The sequence below is a fragment of the Grampus griseus genome (genome assembly GCF_964374135.1).
Source record: "Grampus griseus genome assembly, chromosome: 7".
NCBI lineage: Eukaryota > Metazoa > Chordata > Mammalia > Artiodactyla > Delphinidae > Grampus > Grampus griseus.
The window spans coordinates 58,229,794-58,254,150 of NC_139001.1; the positions used below are offsets into that span (position 1 = coordinate 58,229,794).

Here is a 24,357-nt window from a genome sequence, read left to right on the forward strand (position 1 = left end):
AGTTTGTAATAGTAAAAGATTGGAAATTTCTTAATGCCCATCAGTACAGCAGGAGATTGGTTAAATGAATGGTGGTGTAGCCCCACAAAAGAATGATATTCTTCAGCACCCCATCCCCCAGGAAACAAGAAAGCATTTTGTTTACTGATCTGGGAATGATCTTCATGGTATAGAATTTTATTTTATACATATTTGTGTACAGCATATTGTATATATATGCTGTATATGTTACCATTTATGAAAAGAGTGACCAAAAAATGCATGTGTGTATATTATATTATGTATATTATGTGTATGTCCATGTGAACATCTTTGGAAAGATATACAAAACAGGAATAATACTGGCTACCTGTGAATATAGTTACTTCATTTAAAAAATAAAGAACTTCTAAAAACCAAAACTTGGCTATAAAGCATTCCATTATACCAGCCTTCTTCCTTGCCCCCTAGAACACTGTCTTGTTCTATTTCTTCATGTTGAACATACTCTGTTCCAAATATCAATTTTTATTGTTACTATTTTTTTTCCCAGCTGAGGATTTATTGGCGTAAATGCAACCATATAAAAACATAAGTTATGAAAAACACAGTCACCATATACCCCCCTCCCCTGCCCTCAGCCCAGGCCCAAATATTGTTACTGTTTATTTACACAATTCCTGTCTTTTTTATTATGAAATATCTTAAACATACAGAAAAGTTAGTATGATTTTCTATTAGCAGATTCTGAGCATTTTGTAAGCAAGAATATGTTTTACTACTTTTTATTCTAGTTCATCATAAATATTCATGTATTTAAGCTCTTGAGCAATTGAGACTAGTAAAATAACTTTGTAAAATCTAAAGCTTTAAATAAATGGTAGTTATTGTTAGAATATGTTAATCATTAGAATGTTATTATTAATGTATTATTTGACCAGGCAATGACACCTTGCATTTTTCTATTGCAACTATTTGCATTTTGAGCTACAGTGAAAATTCCAAACATGTGCCTTTTACTGCCCATCCCAAGTGTAGACTTTTCTTCTACTATAACATTACATTGGTAATGTTATGTTGGTTATGGCATGTATATTATGTTATGAAGGCAGTGGAAGAAACTTTCAGAAACTTATACCAAAAGAAATTTCTGGTATATCTGTCCCTGAAGGGTTCTCTTTTCATTGCTATTTTTGCTTTTATCTCCATATTAATCTCAGATTGTGGTGCCCATAGAAGCTTCCTATCTGAGCACTATTAAATACTGATAACTACTGTTTTGCATCTAAAATTGAATAATGGCAGTCTTGTCCCCCATCCTTCTCCCCGCACTTACCTGCCCCCACCTACATTTAATAATTATAATTTTATCAGTGTAAATATTTTTCCTTGAATTTACCTTCTAAAACTTAGCTTGTTGGGAGAGAAAGTTTTGCCTTGCTGTTTATGTTGAATGGTTATCAAACATTTTGTCCTTTACTTTATAGGAGGTGGGAAGTCACTGATACCTTTTAAACCTGGAAGTAACATGATTAAATATCCTGCATAAGTTGTGTGGGCTTTTTACCGTCACCACTTCTACGATTCTGAGAATTTCACACAGGGACACATTCAGCCTGTGGTGGTGGTGCCCTTGAGCAACTGCAGGACGTCAGATGCATCTCTTTGATTCCTCTCTTGTCTCTTCTCTTTTTTCTACAACTACCTTTCATCTCCTTTCCTTTTTTTCTCCTATTTGTCTTCCATTTCTCCTCTCTTGGGGTGTCAGTGACACCCACTGGCATCCATGGGCACCATTTAACCTTACTGGTTGTGCCCTGTATGTTTTTTGGACTAGACATATTCCATGTAGAGAGATGGTTGTTCTCATCTCTGAAACAACAACAGAGGGATTGAATGCAAGAAGCATTTGTACCCCAAGTGCTCAGCGTGGTTATCAAGTTTGACATTTTTGCCTGAAAGTTTAGCTGTTTTGAATGATTATATTTAAGGACTTATATAAAAGCACAAATCAGATTTTCAACTGTTGTTTTGTGATAATGACATTATGACCAAAATAGATGATGTTGTAAACTATATACAATAGCATTTTATATTTTATTATAAAAGAGAGCAAACTTCCTACTTAAGTTTTGTACTTTACTAATTTAGGTATGGATGGCAGAACAGAAAATATCATATGATAAGAAGAAACAAGAAGAATTAATGCAACAATATCTTAAAGAACAAGAATCATATGATAATAGGTAAGAAATTCCACTATGCTGGTGTTTTCAGAATAGTCAATTGCATGAGAATATCCTTTACTGAATCATATATTAAATTAGCTTTATTGAATTGAATGCCCCAATGATAGGATTGTATTCCCTGTGAACTGTCTTTACTCTTATATTGATAGATGGGCACTTTTTCCAACCTTACCCATAATTCACATAAAATATTGATTGATGTGACTCCACATACAGTTTATAGAGAAGTTCCAACTTATACAAAACTTAGAAGAAAAATAAATGTCTATACTTGAACTACTGAGGCCTCTTACAAAGATATTTCCTCAACATACACTGAAATGAAAAGGTGCACAGGACAGCTTCAAGAAGTAAATTGAAGTGTCTCTACTTGACCTGCATGTCATTGTTCTGTTAATGGCAGGATCAGAGCTAGAGTTCTTCATTGGTTTACTACGGTACAGTACCTGCCCTTTAGCTATTGTCATTTATGTTTGTATTTGCAGGTCTAACACTGAAGCTGATTTCTCTTGGTTAATCAAGCAAATGAATAGTGGTGCTTTAGTTAGATAGGTCATATTTTCTCTTCCACTCAGTCATATATTTCATCAAAACATGGAACTTAAGCGAAGTAATACTAAACTATTACTAAATACTCTCTTTAAAATATATCAAGAGCAAAATTAAAGAAATAAAATGTTTAGTTTAATTAAGTACTTTTCTCACTAATTTATTTAATCTTATTAACTTTTATTGAGTGCCTACTTCATGTATGACAACAAATGGTATTGTAGTGGCCTATAAAATTGTGATGCATAGTTTCTCTCTACCCCCAAGAAAATCTAATAAGGGATATGTACATACATATAGTTCAAGGCTGAAGGTAATAACTGATTGAAAACACACTTTATAAAAACTGTGGCATGCTAGCATAAGAAAATAATTCCATTTGGCATAACAAGACTTCATAAAAGAGGTGACATTTAAGCTGAACTGTGAAGAATGGTAAGGATTTAGATCTTTGGTTCTCAACTGAGGGCCATTATTGCCCCTAGGAGACATGTGGCAATGTTTGGACACATTTTTTTTAATTTAAAAGAAATATTTATTTTGGCCACATCAGGTCTTAGTTGCGGCATGCAGGATCTTCACTGTAGCATGTGGAATCTTTCGTTCCGGCGTGTGGGCTCTAGAGCATGCAGACTCAGTAGTTGCAGCTCGCCAGCTCTCTAGTTGTGGTGCACGGGGTTTAGAGCACACAGGTTTAGTTGCCCTGTGGCATGTGGGATCTTAGTTCCCCGACCAGGGATAGAACCTGTGTCCCCTGCTTTGGAAGGCGTATTCTTAATTACTGGACCTCCAGGGAAGTCCCTGGACACATTTTTTGATTGTCGCAACTCAGGGGTTGGGTGATAACAGCACCTAGTGGGTAGATTCTAGGGATGCTGTAAAACAGCCTACAGTGCACTCAAAGAATGATCAAGTCCAAAATGTCAGTAGCACTACCATTGAGAGACTGTGATTAACATATAGTAAAAGCTTATTAAAGATGATCACGGTGGGAAGATGGAGAGAATGTTCAGGAAACAGCCAATATAGTTGAGTTACACCAATGAAGAGATAGTGGAGGTGGAAATATTTGAAGCTATGCACATATCCTTAACTTTGCCCACTGATGTCAGTATTCATTGATAGATCTTGCCTGCATCAGTTATTACTGTGGTATTCTAATAGTGATTTTCTATTTCAGTCCCTATACATTGTTTAATTTGAATTCTTCTGGAAAGAGGATTTTTCCTTTTCCCTCACTTATTTATTTAATCATTTATTCCTATCAGCCTGGACTCAGATATTTATTTAATCGGTTATAATCTAATACTCTTATTTATTTTTTTGCTCAAATTGTTCCAGTTTTGGCCTTTGCCTGCTCTGTCAGCTTGACTCCTATGTCCATTTAACATGCCCCATCCTTTTTAAAAAAAAAAAAAAAAAAGTTCTTCCTGGCACTACAGGATCATCAAAAATTTGTCTTTTATTTTTCCCTGCTCCAGCATTGGAGCAGTTTTATTGGTTCTTTTTATTGAAGAAAGATATTTACATACCAGGATCTGGACACTAGGTGTGTTCATTGCTTTTAGGTTTGTTTGTTTGAATTTATGAGTATATAAAAGCAAATTTATGAGTATTTGGAGTGATTTGCTACATTTTTCTTTTTTTTCTCATTCAAAAGTATTGTCCTTGATAGCCAGTTCTGTTCCTTAGTACTCTGTTTTTTTCCCTTTTAAGTTTTTAACTGTCCTAGATGTTTCTTAATGTTTGTGGATATTGATCCCTATGTACATTTTTTTAAAGATGACAATCACATTTATTATTCTGACTGGACAAATAAAAGGATGCCCAAAAATCTGTACATTTCACTCAGCTTAGAGTCAACAGCAAAAAAAAAAAAGAATCTGTACAGGTTTTTAGTTGAAGTTAAAACAGAAATGCCAATATCATAGCTTTTCCTTTTATTTTGTATACCTGTTGAGTTTTGCACAAAATGAAATTGATATTCCAGTTTTGATTTTGTTATTTTTGTTTCAATATAAATGAAATGCTTTTTCAGGGGTGGGAATATATAAAACAAAATTTGCCATTTTTAAGTGTGCAGTTCAGTGGCGTTAATTACATTCACAGTGTTGGTACCATTACCACTGTCTATTTCCAAAATTTTTTTCATTACCCCAAATAGAAACTCTATACCCATTAAACAATAACTCCATTCCCCCTCCCTCCAGCCCCTGGTAAACACTATTCTTCTTTCTGTCTCTATGAATTTGCCTATTCTAGGTATACCATATAAGTGGAATTACACAGTATTTGTCCTTTTGTGTCTGGCGTACTTCACTTAGTATAACATGTTCAAGATTCATCCATATTGTAGCATGTATCACAGCTCATTCCTTTTTATGGCCAAATAACATTCCATTGTATGTGTATACCACAGTTGGTCTACCCATTCATCCATCAGTGGACACTTGAATTGCTTCTACCATTTGGCTGTTTTGAATAATGTTGCTATAAACATTGGCATACACATATTGTTCAGCTCCCTATTTTCAGTTCCTTTGGGTATTACCTAGGAGTAGAATTGCTGGATCATCTGGTAATTCTGTGTTTGGCTGTTGAAGAACCACGCAACAGTTTTCCATAGGGACTGTACCATTTTACATTCCCACCAGCAATGCAGTTTTTCTACAACCTTGCCAACATTTGTTATTTTCCTTCTTTTTTTTTCTTTTGATAATAGGCATCCTAATGACTACAACATGATATCTCATGGTTTTAATTTACATTTCCCTAATAACTAGTGATGTTGAGCTTTTCACGTGGTCCATTTTTTTAAATGGTGTTAATTTAATATAAAATATAATTTATATACTTTAAAGTATATGTTGGTTTTAAGTGTATTTATAGAATTTGGAGCCATCACCATAATTCATTTCAGAACATTTTCATCATCCGAAAAAGAAATCTTGTACCCATTAGCAGTCACTCCCCATTTCCAGACCCTGTGCCCCCTAATACCTCTCAGCTCTAAGTAACCACTAATTTATTTGTCTCTATATATTCACCTATTCTGGAAATGTCATATAAATGGGATCATACAATATGTGGTCTTTTGCGATTGGCTTCTTTCATTTAATATAATTACGTAAAATTTTAAAATTAAAAAATTTTAAATGTATTTTTAAAAACATTTTTTTCACTGTTTTTGAAGTTCATCCATGTTGTAGCATGTGTCAGTAGTTCATTCCCTTTTATCGCTGAATAATATCCAACTGTATAGAGGTAGATCCTGTCATCCTTTTGCCCTCTTTTTCTTTTACAATTCTTTGTAAACACCAGTGGGAATAAGAAGTGAGGAACTATAATCATGTAGGCTATCCTTTGTGATAGCCTTTTCCAAATAAGAGGAAATTCTGTTCACTCTTTAGCCTTCTTCTTTATAATCAGTACTTTACTTGGATCTTATGAATTAAAGCTTTAACTTGACCGTTGATTCAATTTGTAGCAGAGCTTTTTTTCTAAAAAGCACAGCATATGTCTCTAAACAGAACCCAAACAGGGAACTTTTGGTGTTAAAACAGAAATGATAAAAAAGAAAATGAGGGGCTTCCCTGGTGGCGCAGTGGTTAAGAATCCACCTGCCAATGCAGGGGACATGGTTTCGAGCCCTGGTCTGGGAAGGTCCCACATGCCACAGAGCAACTAAGCCCGTGCACCACAACTACTGAGCCTGCACTCTAGAGCCCGTGAGCCACAACTGCTGAAGCCCACGTGCCTAGAGCCCGTGCTCCTCAACAAGAGAAGCCACAGCAGCGAGAAGCCCGCGCACCGCAACGAAGAGTAGCCCCCACTCACTGCAACTGGAGAAAGCCCGCACGCAGCAGCGAAGACCCAATGCAGCCAAAATAAATAAACAAAATAAATTTATTAAAAAAAAAGAAAGAAAATGATTTTTAAGATGCAGCAGTCCATCATAGTAATTAACCTGTTGTAGATTATCTTTATTCTCTCTTCATTGGCCTCGCTAAAGAATTTGATTCTCTTATTGCCTTTGACTCTTTTAAGAATTAATTGGATTTGCCTTCCTAAAGAAATTCCAGAGAGACTCATTTTTCTAGAACTGTTTGATTCCTCACAATTAATGAAAAATGTTGGCACTATTTAACTTAATTCCAAATTTGTGTTGGCGTATAGGATTTCAAAGTTGTCCCTATTTCCACAGCATTTCAAAGTTTAAGAAAAGCATGTGAGAAGAAGCATGGCATTTTTTCCCTCATTTCAGTTGGGAGTGCCGGGATCTCTCAGGTAATGAGGAAGTCTCAGAATTTACAACTAGTTACTAAAGAGGCAGCACTGTTGGAATTTCCAGTCAGATATTTCAGATGTCATCTAATCAGTGGAGTAAACTTCTGGAACTTTATCTCTAATAAAAATATTTTATCCTAATTCCCTTAGGATTTAGGGGTATGGAGGGACAGTTTTTCTGTAATATTTTCCTCCTACAAAAAACTGCTAACTTTATGTCTTGTTTTATTTAGATTGCTTATGGGAGATGAACGTGTAAAGAATGGCCTTAATTTCATGTATGAGGCTCCACCAGGGGCTAAAAAAGGTACGTGGTCGTTTCCTTTTTTTAAGTCTTTGATGTGTTTGCAAGTAAAGATTGAGAACTGTTATGACAGACATTGTTTAGAAGTTGCTCTTCATCTTTTAAAATTGCTATTATTTTTGTAAAATAATTTTTTAAAATACTGCAATCAATACAGTAGAATAGGGCTTCCCTGGTGGCATAGTGGTTGAGAGTCCGCCTGCCGATGCAGGGGACACTGGTTCGTGCCCCGGTCCGGGAAGATCCCACATGCCACGGAACGGCTAGGCCCCTGAGCCGTGGCCGCTGAGCCTGTGCATCCAGAGCCTGTGCTCCGTAACGGGAGAGGCCACAACAGTCAGAGGCCCGTGTAGTGCCAAAAAAAAAAAAAAATACAGTAGAATAAATACTAAAAATATTTGTCTAATCTAGTAATAATTTCATGACTTGTCCTTTGGGGAGGAAAATAATCTCAACATCACCAGAATTACATTTATTCTTTTATAATTTGTGTATTTAGTCCTTCTTACTGAGTATACTTGTAAATACAAAGCATAATATTCACTGTCAATGAAAAATATAAAAGTTTAAAGACTAGAAATAAATGTGTTTATTAAACACTATTTCTTATTCACTGTTTTTTATCCTTCAGTGATTTGAATTTTATCTTATGAAAGAAAAAAAGTCAAACTAATACATTCTTACAAGTTACAATTAAATACCGTGATATCATAGTGTCGTATATGATAGCAGACTTTTATGTTGACGTTTTTAACTTGACCTACCTTTTTTTCCTCCCATGTTTTTGATATGCAATCAAGAAAACAAAGAGGTAAAGTACTGTTTTCTATGTTTGGATTTATTTGCAATAGATTGTAATTTTATGGAAAAATTGAAAGACTTTAATGAATGTTTTTAGAAAGAAGAAACTGAAGGAGAGACTGAATACAAATTTGAATGGCAAAAAGGGGCCCCACGAGAAAAGTAAGAGCTGGTTTTCTTTTAAGATAAAATGTGTATCGTTAAATTTAGATAATATCCCATCTTATGTTGCCTTTTTATTCATTAGAGAAAGCAACTAATGTGAAAAGTTATTTTTAATGATTTGTCTTATGCAACTCATTTGGTTGATTATAGTCTTTAGTTCTATTTTTATTTTTTTCATTTTTTTAAATCACAGATCATCAGACTGGATACTTAATAATGAAGTGGTGTTTGCAAATACTAAATAGATTTTATTGTTCTGTTTATTTATTGAAGTCGTACATTTCATAATTTACTCAGAACTATAAAACTATTTTTAGTTTAATTATTAAATTGTTCTTAATATTGAGTTTGTACATTTTCTCTCCTTAATAGATATGCCAAAGATGACATGAACATCAGAGATCAGCCCTTTGGTATTCAGGCAAGTGACACATATTTATACTGTAAGAATAAGGTTTTTTTATAAACACTTCTTTATACTGTTGTCCAAAAGGTATTTAAGCTGAAAAGGGGCTCTGTGGTTTCTATTTGTATCAGATAATAGAAGGACTAGGAGAGAAAATACTAAATATACTAAACTGATAAAAGATAGGATTCAAAGTTTTGTAGTAAGGGTTATAATGATAATGGTCTCTGTGGTTTTCAAGGAATTTGGAGAATTAGCTCAAGGTCAAAAAAATATATAAAACTGTCTGGAACCAGAACAAACTATCATCAGAGGGCCAGGTCCTTGTTATAAATAACATTTTTTTTGAACACTGCCTTACTTATTCATTTATATATTACTGCTCTATTGGCAGAGCTGAGTAGTTGCAACAGAGACCTTTGGCCCATAAACCCTATAATATTTGCTATCTGGCCCTTTACAGAAAAAGTATGCCAGCCCCTGGTTTAGGAAATTGAAACCTCAAAGGTTAATTTTTTTAAATGAGAGGATTTAACATTAAGCCATGAAATCATTCTTTTTTGGTATTTTACCATTTCTTTTTGGATGACAGTGTTTTATTTCCACAAAGTAACACACAAAAAGAAATAGGAGGGACTTCCCTGGTGGTCCAGTGGTTAAGAATCCGCCTTCCATGCAAGGATTTTTCAATATACGCAAATCAATCAGTGTGATACACCATATTAACAAATTGAAGGATAAAACCTATATGATAATCTCAATAGATGCAGAAAAAGCTTTAGACAAAATTCAACACCAATTTATGATAAAAACTCTCTACAAAGTAGGCATAGAGGGAACCTACCTCAACATAATAAAGGCCATATATGACAAACCCACAGCCAACATTGTTCTCAATGGTGAAAAACTGAAACCATTTCCACTAAGATCAGGAACAAGACAAGGTTGCCCACTCTCACCACTGTTATTCAACATAGCTTTGGAAGTTTTAGCCAAGAAATCAGAGAAGAAAAAGAAATAAAAGGAATCCAAATTGGAAAAGAAGAAATAAAACTGTCACTGTTTGCAGATGACATGATACTATACATAGAGAATCCTAAAGATGCTACCAGAAAACTACTAGAGCTAATCAATGAATTTGGTAAAGTAGCAGGATACAAAATTAATGCACAGAAATCTCTTGCATTCCTATACACTAATGATGAAAAATCTTAAAGAGTAATTAAGGAAACACTCCCATTTACCATTGCAATAAAAAGAATAAAATACCTAGGAATAAACCTACCTAAGGAGACAAAAGACCTGGATGCATAAAACTATAAGACACTGATGAAAGAAATTAAAGATGATACAAACAGATGGAGAGATATACTATGTTCTTGGATTGGAAGAATCAACATTGTGAAAATGAATCTACTACCCAAAGCAATCTACAGATTCAGTACAATCCCTATCAAACTACCAATGGCGTTTTTCACAGAAATAGAACAAAAAATTTCACAATTTGTGTGGAAACAAAAAGACCCCAAATAGCCAAAGCAATCTTGAGAAAGAAAAATGGAGCTGGAGGAATCAGGCTTCCTGACTTCGGACTATGTGACAAAGCTACAGTAATCAAGACAGTATGCTACTGGCACAAAAACAGAAATATCGATCAATGGAACAGGATAGAAAGCCCAGAGATAAACCCATGCACCTATGGTCACCTTATCTTTGGTAAAGGAGGCAAGAACATACAGTGGAGAAAAGACAGCCTCTTCAATAAGTGGTGCTGGGAAAACTGGACTGCTCCATGTAAAAGAATGAAATTAGAACACTTCCTAACACCATACACAAAAATAAGCTCGAAATGGATTAAAGACCTAAATGTAAGGCCAGACACTATAAAACTCTTAGAAGAAAACATAGGCAGGACACTCTATGACATAAATCACAGCAAGATCCTTTTTGACCCACCTCCAAGAGAAATGGAAATAAAAACAAAAATAAACAAATGGGACCTAATGAAACTTAAAAGCTTTTGCACAGCAAAGGAAACCATAAACAAGACGAGAAGATAACCCTCAGAATGGGAGAAAATATTTGCAAATGAAGCAACTGACAAAGGATTAATCTCCAAACTTTACAAGCAGGTCATGCAGCTCAGTATCAGAAAAACCAACAACCCAATCCAAAAATGGGCAGAAGACCTAAACAGACATTTCTCCAAAGAAGATATTTAGATTGCCAACAAACACATGAAAGAATGCTCAACATCATTAATCATTAGAGAAATGCAAATCAAAACTACAATGAGATATCATCTCACACCAGTCAGAATGGCCATCATCAAAAAATCTACAAACAATAAATGCTGGAGAGGGTGTGGAGAAAAGGAAACACTCTTGCACTGCTGGTGGGAATGTGAATTGGTACAGCCACTATGGAGAAAAGTATGGAGGTTCCTTAAAAAACTACAAATAGAACTACCATATGACCCAGCAATCCCACTACTGGGCATATACCCTGAGAAAACCATAATTCAAAAAGAGTCATGTACCAAAATGTTTATTGCAGCTCTATGTACAATAGCCCGGAGATGGAAACAACCTAAGTGTCCATCATCAGATAAATGGATAAAGAAGATGTGGCACATATATACAATGGATATTACTCAGCCATAAAAAGAAACGAAATTGAACTATTTTTAATGAGGTGGATAGACCTAGAGTCTGTCATACAGAGTGAAGTAAGTCAAAGAGAAAGACAAATACCATATGCTAACACATGTATATGGAATCTAAAAAAAAAAAAAAAAATGTCACGAAGAACCTAGGGGTAAGACGGGAATAAACACGCTGACCTACTAGAGAATGGACTTGAGGATACGGGGAGGGGGAAGGGTAAGGTGGGACAAAGTGAGAGAGTGGTGTGGACATATATACACTACCAAACGTAAAATAGATAGCTCGTAGGAAGCAGCCACATAGCACAGGGAGATCAGCTCGGTGGTTTGTGATCACCTAGAGGGCTGAGATAGGGAGGGTGGGAGGGAGGGAGACGCCAGAGGGAAGAGATATGGGGACATATGTATATGTATAACTGATTCACTTTGTTATAAAGCAGAAAGTAACACACCATTGTAAAGCAATTATACTGCAATAAAGATGTTTAAAAAAGAAAAAAAAAACCACTTCCTAACACCATACACAAAAATAAGCTCAAAATGGATTAAAGACCTAAATGTAAGGCTAGACACTATAAAGCTCATAGAGGAAAACATAGAACACTCTATGACATAAATCACAGCAAGATCCTTTTTGACCCACCTTCTAGAGAAATGGAAATAAAAACAAAAATAAACAAATGGGACCTAATGAAACAAACTTTTGCACAGCAAAGGAAACCGTAAACAAGATGAAAAGACAACCCTCAGTGTGGGAGAAAATATTTGCAAATGAAGCAACTGACAAAGGATTAATCTCCAAAATATACAAGCAGCTCATGCAGCTCAATATCAAAAAAAAACCAACAACCCAATCCAAAAATGGGCAGAAGACCTAAATAGACATTTCTCCAAAGAAGACATATAGATGGCCAAGAAGCCCATGAAAAGCTGCTCAACATCAGTAATTATTAGAGAAATGCAAATCAAAACTACAATGAGGTATCACCTCACACCAGTTAGAATGGGCATCATCAGAAAACCTACAAACAGTAAATGCTGGAGAGGGTGTGGAGAAAAGGGAACCCTCTTGCACTGTTGGTGGGAATGTAAATTGATAACAGTCACTGTGAAGAACAGTGTGGAGGTTCCTTAAAAAACTAAAATTAGAACTACCATATGACCCAGCAATCCCATTACTGGGCATATACCCTGAGAAAACCATAATTTAAAAAGAGCCATGTGCCACAGTGTTCATGGTGGCACTATTTACAATAGCCAGGACATGGAAGCAACCTAAGTGTCCATCGACAGATGAATGGATAAAGAAGATGCGGCACATATATACAATGGAATATTACTCAGCCATAAAAAGAAACGAAATTGAGTTATTTGTAGTGAGGCGGATGGACCTAGAGTATGTCATACAGAGTGAAGTAAGGCGGAAAGAGAAAAACAGATACCATATGCTAACACGTATATATGGAATCTAAAAAAAAAAAATGGTTCTGGTGAATCTGGGGCAGGACTGGAGTAAAGACGCAGACGTAGAGAATTGACTTGAGGACATTGGGAGGAGGAAGGGTAAACTGGGACGAAGTGAGAGAGTGGCATGGACATATATACACTACCAAATGTAAAATAGATAGCTAGTGGGAAGCAGCTACATAGCACAGGGATGTCAGCTCAGTGCTTTGTGATCACCTAGAGGGGTGGGATAGGGAGGGTGGGAGGGAGATGCAAGAGGGAGGGCATATGGGGATATATGTATACATATTGCTGATTCACTTTGTTATACAGCAGAAACTAACACAACATTGTAAAGCAATTATACTCCAGTAAAGATGTTAAAAAAAAAAGAATCCACCTTCCAATGCAGGGGACAGGGGTTCGATCCCTGGTTGGGGAACTAAGATCCCACATGCTGCTGGGCAAGTAAGCCCGTGCACTCTAGAGCCCACGTGCCACAACTAGAGAGCCCACACGCCGCAACTGCTGAGCCCGTACGCCACAACTGGAGAGAAGCCAGCGTGCTGCAAAGAAGGGCCCGCACACCGCAATGAAAGATCCTGCATGCCGCAAGGGAGATCCTATGTGCTGCAACTAAAACATGATGCAGCCAAATAAGTAAATAAATAAATATTTTTAGAAAAAAGAAATAGGATTCAGGTTAGCTTTTAGGCATAATTTATGATAAAAGATTTTAGTGTTTGAATTACATTACCAAATATAGTTGTAGAGTCTCTTTCCCTGGAGATCTTTTAAAAACAAGACTAATTTAACTTAAACTCTGCTAAGGAGCGGGGAGTTGAACATGGGTTAGATTATTAGTATTTTAGTAACCAAAATAATTAACGTTTACTATTTCTCAGGTTCGAAATGTGAGGTGCATTAAATGTCACAAATGGGGTCATGTCAATACAGATCGAGAATGTCCGTTGTTTGGTCTTTCTGGAATTAATGCAAGTTCAGTTCCCACTGATGGCTCAGGTAGGCACTAGACATAATTTATTTGTTTGTTTTAGAATTTATAAGAGGGCAAACAAGGGAAGCTAAAATAACTTTTTTTTTTTTTTGTCTCTCTGGGTATTGGTTTGATTTGGTTTGGTTTGGTTTTTGGGGGTTAGGTTATATTCCCAAAATGTGATGGTCAACAGGAAACTCTGATCATATGTTTTGAATTTGAAATGCTGTATATTAGAATTTAATTTTTTTAGCCAAGGGCCCTGTGAAATTGATTTGAAAAGTAACAGATGTGTTAAACATAGTTTATCAGGTTGGTAACCTAAAAATAGAAGGATGAAATGGCTATTTCTCACATTCATGTCCTTCCGAGTTGTAGAACTGGGCTGGACAAAAGCCTCAACAATTGTATTTTTTGTTTCCGAGATAAAATCAAAATTGAGTTTTAAAAGATGTTAGATATATTAAAATTAATTTCTACTTGAAAGTTATTTACCTTCCTGCATGTTATTGTCTACTTAAGAAAAATTGGTCTAATTTGGTTTGGATCATTTGGGTTCTTTTTATAAAAAGATACTAAAACTGAGAACTTTTAAGTTACATTTATCAGTGCCTTGTTAGTATGTTGTTGAGACAGCCACACTAATCCAACAGTAACTCATAGTGAATCATAATAGCAATAACCTGCTTAACCCTGTAACCTTAAGTCATTTCACCTTTATGAGTTTCAGTTCTTCATTTTAAAATAAGGATGATAATATAACTTGAGATTTTCAGAATTTTTTAAGCAGCTATAGAACCTTTTTTTAATTTTTTAAAATAAATCCTACACGTAATCCCAGTGTATAGAACATATGAAGGCAGAGCTGCTGCATTGAAGCAAACGTTCTGGGCGTGAAGCCCCAACCTCTCAGCTAATCTAGGCCTGTGATGCACCTCTTTAGGCTCCCTGAGGCTTCCACTGCCACTTCTGAGCCCAGGGTTCACCCTCAATCAGCATATGACCTTCAGCCCTCTTCTATAGCTAGACATTGGGCTTCTTCCAGCAAGCCAGATGCAGGCTGTAGGATTCAAGATGCCAGTTCTCATATTAGGAGTTTAGGAATTTGATCCATTATCAGGTTTGACACTGTCTCATTAATGGTGTTACGAGTGTCAGGATGGCTAGAGGAAGTACAGACACAATATTGCAACTGATTTTTTTAAAATCCTTATTGCTCTTTAAAAAAGTTTAAAAACCAACATCTTAGGTAAAGGGAAAACTGCTCAGTAGTGAGAAAATAGCCATACAGACCTTGGTCTGGCAATCTCTGACAAAAGAACATCCTGTTGATGCCTAAGTGCAGGTACTCTTAAAGCCCACATACTATGCTCCCTCTCCCGTGCCCTCACTCAGCTGATGAAAGATGGGAGAGAAGCTCCCAAAGAAATAAAGCCCCAAAGAAAATGAGGGCAAAGTAGGATGAAGAACCCACTGGCGCAAATATCTCTGACCAGTTATTTTGGTAGTCACAGGGATCTGTTGTTATGTTTGAAAGGTATATTCTGTTTGCTGGAAGGGGTTGCATCTTTCTTCATTCTTTCTCCATCCTTGTGGTGTTCTTCCAGCTACATGACCCCTGTGTTGGCTAGGGGCAGGCAGTGGCAGTTGCCGTCTTTGTTCCTCAGCCTTGTCTTACTTTGATTCTGCTTGGAGAGAATGAGTAGGATAGACTCCAGGATACTAGGAGACTAGGATGTAGACTATACATAGACTAGGATAGCCCTTTATTTAGTAACTAACAGACCTGCTTTCTCTTGAATCTGTATTAGAAAGTCTACTAACAGCAACAAAAAGAACGAGCGCTAAAGGTTTAAAAGAAAAACACATACAGTGTTGGAGCAAGTATGATAAAATGAACATTTTAATCCACTATTGATAAATTGGAGCAGCCTTTCTGAAGAGTTATTTGATGATATGTATCAAAAGCCTTAAGAACATGCATATCGTTTTACTGGAAATTCAACGTTCAGGAATTTATAGTAAGAAAGTGATAAGGTAGATGCTCAAAGGTTAATAGTAGTAAAGATTAGAAATAACCCTAAATGTCTGTCAATAAGGTGTTGGTAAAATAAACTCACTCATTTATTCAACAATACGTATGGAGTGCTTAACTCTGTGCCAGCCATTTTTCTAGGCTCTCGGAACACAGTAGCAAGACAGAAGAGGTTCTTACTTTCATTCTATTGGGAATGACATAAAATAAACTAATAAATAAGAAAGTACTAGGTATTTATAAATTCTGATTAAAATTACATTGGACACTGTGATAAGAACTAAATGGGGAATAACTAGATGAGGTGGTCAGGAAGGGCCCCTCTGAGGAAGTGATGTTAGGCTGAGACCTAGAAGACAGAAAAATGCAACCATGCAGGATCTGGGAGAAGAGCATTTGGTATCTCAGGCAAAAGGAACAAGCTCCCACACAGAAGGAACTGTAAGTTCAGACTCTGGAGGTGTGGAGGTACGTAGATGCCTGATTTGGAACCCCTGCTCTCTACTTAGTAGCCATGTGACTTTAAGCAAGCTGCCTAACTGCTCTGTGCCTCAGTTTGCGGTGTCTGTAAAATAGGTATTATACTAGTACCTACCTCATAAGGTTGTTAAGAGAACTAAATGAGTTAATACACGTGTAGTGCTTAGAATAGCACCGGGCACATACACTTTATTGATGTATTTTTTTACATATATAAGTTTATTTTATTTATTTATTTTTGGCTGCATTGGGTCTTCGTTGCTGCGCACGGGCTTTCTCTAGTTGTGGCAAGCGGGGGCTACTCTTTGTTGCAGTGTGCAGGCTTCTCATTGCAGTGGCTTCTCTTGGTGCAGAGCACGGGCTCTAGGTGCGTGGGCTTCAGTAGTTGTGGCTCGCGGGCTCTAGAGCACAGGCTCAGTAGTTGTGGCTCATGGGCTTAGTTGCTCTATGGCATGTGGGATCTTCCTGGACCAGGGACTGAACCTGTGTCCCCTGCATTGGCAGGCGGATTCTTAGCCACTGTGCCACCAGGGAAGCCCTATTGGTGTATTTTTAAAAAATTAATTATGGGGACTTCCTTGGCGGTCCAGTGGTTAAGACTCCATGCTTCCACTGCAGGGTGCACAGGTTTAATCCCTGGTTAGGGAACTAAGATCCTGCATGATGCTCAGCGTGGCCAAAAAATTTTTTCTAATTTTTAAAATAAATTAATTACGGAATTAATTGGAATACCAATATAGCCAAAATGGAATACCATATAGCCATTAGATATAGATATATGAATCAAGCTATTGATCTATATTGACAAGCTATTGACACATGAGGGTATACCAGGATATATCAAGTAAAGAAAAAAAAATTAAGAAGCAGTATTTTAAATTTCTTAAATCCTGTGTCTTACTTTTCTAAGAATACCTCAAAGCACTGAACTCTATGATAAGATTATGGTAAAAATAGATCAGTAACTTTCACCATCTGTGATACCACATAAGATGATGAAAGTTACTGATCTATTTCTGATGCACTGTCAGCGTTGAGAACCATCAGCTTCAGCTGTATGTAAGAACAACAGAAGATTTGGGAAACAGGACCTTGTTTTTTTGTTTAAATTATGTTTTACTAATATTACACAGTCATAAATTTATCCTACAGAAATAATCATCGATACGTCCCAAGATTTTTGTCGTAAAGCATTGTGTATAATAGTAAGACAGGTAGAGAACCTAAATATCTAATAAAAGGATGTAAGTGAATAATTATGGGATATTGCCACAGGGGAATACTATACTATGCAGCCATTAAAAATGACAGGAAGATTTCTTAATGAATGGATGTTGTTTACAACATTTGGTCAAATAAACATTATAAAACAAGGTAATTACATGGATTCCATTCATGTTTCTCTTTATATGTTTAGGTAGACATATAGAGAGATACTTTTAGAAAAATAAAAATGCCTGGAAGGAGATACACTAAAATATTAACAGTGGTTATACATTTATAGTTTTTAAAGGAATATTAGAGGAATTAAAACTTATACATAGAAATAAATTATTTTAAATGGTTTTGCTCACTTAATCCCTTTTAAAGTTTGACCTGAATTTAGCGATACCACTTAACTAACATTATTAGAAACTCCTAAAGGTTTCTCAAAACCAAATCAAAAATACTCTACTGTATCAAATAGGAAAGCAAATAATGATGTTATATTCAAAATTTGAATGCAATGAATAATAAACTGGCCAATTTCCTAATCCACTTGCTGATTCAAGCTAAAAACTTTTCATTTAAAAAAATCACCTATTGAATAATGTCTCACCAGTGAATAGAGATTATTTTTGCAATAAGGCAATTTCAGTGGATACGGTTATCGTGGGATAATCACACCCCTGGGGTACAGCCTTGTGCCTGTAATCTCCCAGGAGTGTAATTATTTCATGATAACTGCACCCCCTGCTGTTACATTATTTCTATTATGAAATTCTTAGTTTAGTACATAAAGTAACTTACTTTGATCACTGGAAACTGCAAGGTGCTGTTAGAACATTCCAGCTGTGAGGTTTACAGAGACCAGCTATAAGATTTACTTCTCCTTTACAAAGTTAAATTAGGCAATCAAAATGCTTCTTTTGGCTAAGCTGGTTTAGAATATCTTTTCTACTGATAAGATCATCTTAACTTTATAAGTTTTTGTCCACTCTAGATATATCAAAATTATATATAAAACTTATAAGCTTCAGTGGTGACTGAATTTTTATAAAATATTTTTATATTACAACATAACTAAATGCCTGACCCACCAGCCTTTTGTTTATACTCTGTAGCCCTTACTCTTCGTTGTTGTTGTTGTTGTTGATGTTCTCTATTGTATTTTATTCTCTATTTCATAAATTTTCACCCCAATATCTATTATTCCTTTCTTTCTTTTTGCTTTGGTTTTAGTTTGCTTCTTAAGGTTAAGATTAGGTTATTGTTTTTTGTTTTTGTTTTTTTGAAATAAATTTATTCATTTATCCTTGGCTGCGTTGGGTCCTCACCGCTGTGCATGGGCCTTCTCCAGTTGCGGTGAGTGGGGGCTACTCTTTGTTGTGGTGCGCAGGCTTCTCATTGTGGTGGCCTCTTCCACTGCGAAGCATGGGCTCTAGGCGCGTGGGCTTCAGTAGTTGCAGCACACGGGCTCTAGTTGTGGCTCGCAGGTTCCAGGGCGCAGGCTCAGCAGTTGTGGCGCACAGGCTTAGCTGCTCCGTGGCATGTGGGATCCTCCCAGACCAGGGCTCGAACCCATGTCCCCTGCATTGGCAGGCAGATTCTCAACCACTGCACCACCAGGGAAGCCCAGCCCTTACTCTTATCATTGCCTCTTACCTTCTGTTACTTACTCATGTTTTTAATGTATATTGAAATTAAACATCATTTTTTAAATCCACAGTGGGGGTTTTCAACAAGGCAAGTGGGTGTTTTTGTTTTGTTTTGTTTTGTTTGGCTTTAGTAGATTTAATGGTCACAGATATCTGGATGTCTACTACTTAATCTTTTTGTTTGTTTTGTTTCAGTCTTATTTGTGTTTTTTCTTAAAAGACTTTTTTTTAAGAGCAGTTTTAGGTTCATAGCAAAATTGAGAGAAAAGCACAGAGAGTTCCCATATACCACCTGCCTCCACAAATACATAGCCTCCCCCATTATCAGCATCCCCCATCAGAGTGGTACATTTGTTATAGTTGATGAACCTACATTGACACATCATTATCACCCAAAGTCCACAATTTACCTTAGGGCTCACCCTTGGTGTTGTACATTCCATGGGTTTGGACAAATGTATAATGGCATGTATCCACCATTATAGTATCATACAGAGTAGTTTCACTGCCCTAAAAAATCATCTGTGCTTGGAGTATCCATCCCCCGCTCCCCTCTAACCCCTAACAACCACTGATCTTTTTACTGTCTCCATAGTTTCACCTTTTCCTGAAGGTTGGAATCTATAGTATGTGGCCTTTTCAGATTGGCTTCTTTCACTTAGTAATATGCATTTAAGGTTCCTCCATGTCTCTTCATGGCTTGATAGTGTATTTGTTTTTAGTGCTGAATAATAGCACATTGTCTGGACGTACCAGTTTATTGATCCATTCACCTGCTGAAGGACATCTTGGTTGCTTCCATGTTTTGGCAGTTACGAATAAAGCTGCTATAAACATCTATGTGCAGGTTTTTGGAATGTGATTGCTGGATCATGTGGTAAGAGTATATTTAGTTTTATAAGAAACTGCCAAACTGATCCAAGGTAGTTGCACCATTTTACATTCCCACCAACAATGAATGAGAGTTCCTGTAGCTCCACAGCCTCACCAGCATTTGGCATTGTCCGTGTTAGGAATTTTGGTCATTCTAGTAGGTATGTAGTGGTATCTCATTGTTCTATTTTTCATTTCCCTGATGACATGTTATGCAGCACATCTATTCATAAGCTTATTTGCCATCTGTATATCTTCTTGGAGAGGTATCTGTTAGGCCTTTGGCCCATTTTTTTAAACTGGGTTATTTGCTTTCTTATTGTTGAGTTTTAAGAATTCTTTATATATTTGTGGTATCAGTCCTTTATCAGATATGTCTTCTGCAGATATTTTCTCCAAGTCTGTGGCTTGTCTTTTCATTTCCTTGAGCAAGTGTTTTTAATAGCTTTATTGAGTTATAATTTACATACAATACAGTTCATCCATTTGAAGTATACAATTCAATGGCTTTGAATTTGTATATTCACAGAGTTGTACATCCATTACCACAGTCAATTTTAGAACATTTTCATTTCCTCAAAATGAAACGCCACGCCTCTCAGTTCTTATCCCCAGTCCCCAGTCTCCCCCAGTCCTAGGCAATGAAAATTTCACACTTTAACACAAAATTTCCTTGCCTCTCCCTACCCCAAACACGTAGCTTCAGTGTCCTCTCTCCACGGGTCTGGACATGTCATCTTCCTTACCTATTGACGTACACCAATATGCACAGAGTATTGTTAATGAGGGAAACTCATCCAGGCTGTCCAGAGTTTTTGTTAGGGTTTAATTACATGGGCATGATTCATTGAATAATTGGCCATGTGGTTGAACTCAATCTCTCGTCCCTTTCCCTTCCCCCAGAGGTCAGGCTGATATGTGGCTCAAAGCTCCAACTCTTGAATCACATGGTTAGCCTTTCTGGTGTGGCCAGCCCCATCCTGAGTCATCTCCTTGGCAAAACCTATCTAGGGGCTCACCATGAATAACAAAGACACTCCTATCACTCAAGAAAACTGATATCTAGAGGCTCCCTTCCACGAATTGGGGACAGAGTTCTTTATTATACAACAGTTGTATTTTCATTTTCATTTAGTTCAAAATATTAAGTTTCTCTTGAGACTTCTTCTATCTGAGTGTTATTTAGGAGTGTGTTTATTTAATCTCCAAATATTTGGGGATTTTCTGGCTATCATTCTGTTATTCGTTTCTAGTTTAATTCCATTTTGGTCTGAGAGCATTCTTTGTATGATTTCTATTCTTTTAGTATTAAGGTATATGCTAAGGTTATGGCTCAGCATGTGGTCTTGGTGACTGTTCCATATGACAGGGGTCCCCAACCCCTGGGCCGTGGACCAGTACCGGTCCGCAGCCTGTTAGGAACTGGGCCACACGGCAGGAGGTGAGTGGTAGGTGAGCAAGCGAAGCTTCATCTGCCGCTCCCCATTGCTCCCCATCACTCGCATTACCGCCTGAACCATACCATCCCACCCCCCACCCCCCGTCCGTGTTAAAATTGTTTTCCATGAAACTGGTCCCTGGTGCCAGAAAGGTTGGGGACTGCTGCCATATGAGCTTAAGTATGTGTATTCTGCTGTTGTTAGCTGAAGTACTCAATAAATAACAACTAGATCAGGTTGATAGATGGTGCTGTTCAACTATATCCTGCTGATTTTCTGCCTGCTGTATCTGTCCATTTCTGAGAGAGGAGCACTGAAGTCTCCAACTGTAGTTGGGGATTTGTCTATTTCTAAAAACACTTATGTTAGTTTTGGCCTCACATATTTTAATGCTCTGTTGTTAGGTGCATATACATTTGGGATTGTTATGTCTTGGAGAATAAGCCCCTTTTTCATTATGTAATTGTCTTTCTTTATCCTTGATAAATTTCCTTGGTCTGAAATCTGCTTTATCTGAAAACAATGTAATACTCCAGCTTTATTTTATTAGTGTTAGCATGGTATATCTTTCTCCATATCTTTCCTTTAATCTCTCTCTCTGTGTCTTTATATTTAACTTGGGTTTGTGTAGACAACACAGAGTCAGATCTTTTTCTATCTATTATTGACATAATTGGATTAAAAGCTGCCATATTTATAATTGTTTTCTATTTGTTGTCCTTGTTCTTTGTTTTTTTTTTGCGGTATGCGGGCCTCTCACTGCCGCAGCCTCTCCCGCCACAGAGCACAGGCTCCGGACACGCAGGCCCAGCAGCCACGGCTCACAAGCCCGGCTGCTCCATGGCATGTGGGATCTTCCCAGACCGGGGCACGAACCCGTGTCCCCCGCATCGGCAGGCGGACTCTCAACCACTGCGCCACCAGGGAAGCCCCCTTGTTCTTTGTTTTTGTCTTCCACTCTCTGCTTTCTCTGGTTTTAATTGAGTATTTTATGTGATTCCATTTTCTCTCCTCTCTTAGCATATCAATTATGCTTAATTTTTAAAAAATGTTAGTTGTTGCCCTAGAATTTGCAGTGTACATTTACAGCTAATCTAAGTCCACTTACAAATAACACTGTACCACTTCATGAGTAGTGCCAGTACCTTATAACAGAGTAAACCAATATCTGTTATATAACACAGTTCCCTTCTCCTGTCTCTTATAACATTACTGTCATACATTTCATTTATCCATAAGTTATAATGCATCCGGTTTATTCTTGCTGTTATTATTTTGAATAGTATCTTTTATTTCTTCTCAAATGCTCTTTCTTTATTTAGATCTAAGTTTCTGATCTATGTCATTTCCTTCTTTCTGAATAACTTCTTTTTAATATTTCTTGAAAGGCAGGTCTACTAGTAACATGTTCCTCAATTTTTGTTTGCCTGAGAAAGTATTTCTTCTTCACTTTTGAAGGATAATTTTACTGGATACTGGATAATTTCTATGTTCGTAGGTTTTTCCTTTCAACCTTTAAATATTTCACTCCACTCTCCTCTTGCTTGCATGGTTTCTTAAGAGAAGTCTCATGATTCTTATCCTTGTTCCTCTCTTGGTAAGGTTTTTTTCCCCCTCTGACATCTTTCAAGATTTTCTCTTCATCTTTGATTTTCTGCAGTTTGAATATCATATACCCAGGTACAGATTTTTGGTATTTATCCTGCTCCATGTTCTCTGAGCTTCCTGGATTTGTGGTTTGGTGTCTATCATTAGTCTTGAGAAATCTCAGCCATTATTATTTCAAATATTTTTTTCTGTTCTTTTCTGTCTTCTTTCTTTCCCTTCTGGTATTCCTGTTGTACATATGTTACACCTTTTGTAATTGTCCTACAGTTTTTGGATATTCTGGGTTCCCTTTTTTTTTTTTAATTTTCTGTTCAGTTTGAGAAGTTTCTATTGACCTATCTTAAAGCTTACTGATTCTTTCCTCAGTTATGCCTAGTCTACTGATGACCTCATCAAAAGCATTCTTCATTTCTATTAGTGTTTTTTATTTCTGTCATTTCCATTAGATTCTTTCTCAGAGTTTCCATTTCTCTGCTTACAGTACCTATCTGTTTTGCATGTTGTCCACTTTTTCCATTAGAGCCCTTAGCATATGAATCTTAGTTATTTTAGATTCCCAATCTGATAATTCCAGAATCTTCATTATAGCTGAGCTTGATTCTGATGCTTGCTTTGCTTTCCCGACTGTGGTTTTTGCCTCTTATCATACTTGTAATTTTTTGTTGAAAGCCAGACATGGTGTATCAGGTAGACAGAACTGAGATAAATAGGCCTTTAGTGTGAGGTTTTATGTTTATCTGGCTAGGAGTTAGGTTGTATTTACTCTTTGCTATAGCTGTAGATTTTAGAGGATAAATATCCTCTGGTGTCATTGTTTTGGTCTCCTCTGTTATCTTTGGGTTTCCCTACAGACTCTGTTAATAGAGGCTGAGCCTGGCTTCAGTTGTAATCTTATGTTATTTTACAGGAGCCCTACTGTTGTAGTGGTAAGATATGAGGGGAGGGGAAGCATTCTATAATCCTATGACTAGGTTTCAGTTTTTTAGTGAGCTTCTGCCCCTGGGCTGTAACCTTCACATGTGTTTCTCAGCTTTTTTTCCCCCACTTCTCAGCTTTTTTTCTTCACCCACATAGGTTAGGCTCTGGTGAAATAGCTTCCTTTGAGGGTAAGCATTTGTTCAGGACAACAAAATGCTCTGGGCGTATTTCAAGATGATTACTTTTCCCTTCCCACTGTTGGAAGTACAAGGGGATTGTTATTTAATGTTCACAGTGA

General features: G+C 36.8%; 1 protein-coding gene across 1 annotated transcript in view; it reads left to right on the forward strand.

Annotated features, from left to right (window-relative positions):
* Positions 1-24,357, forward strand: part of CIRSR (corepressor of RBPJ and splicing regulator) — a 39,823-nt gene that overhangs the window by 2,333 nt on the left and 13,133 nt on the right. Inside the window, 6 exon segments of the mRNA XM_082658862.1 lie at positions 2,131-2,225; positions 7,298-7,371; positions 8,169-8,179; positions 8,267-8,331; positions 8,707-8,755; positions 13,757-13,874. Of these exon segments, the coding sequence (XP_082514988.1) occupies positions 2,131-2,225; positions 7,298-7,371; positions 8,169-8,179; positions 8,267-8,331; positions 8,707-8,755; positions 13,757-13,874 (412 nt within the window).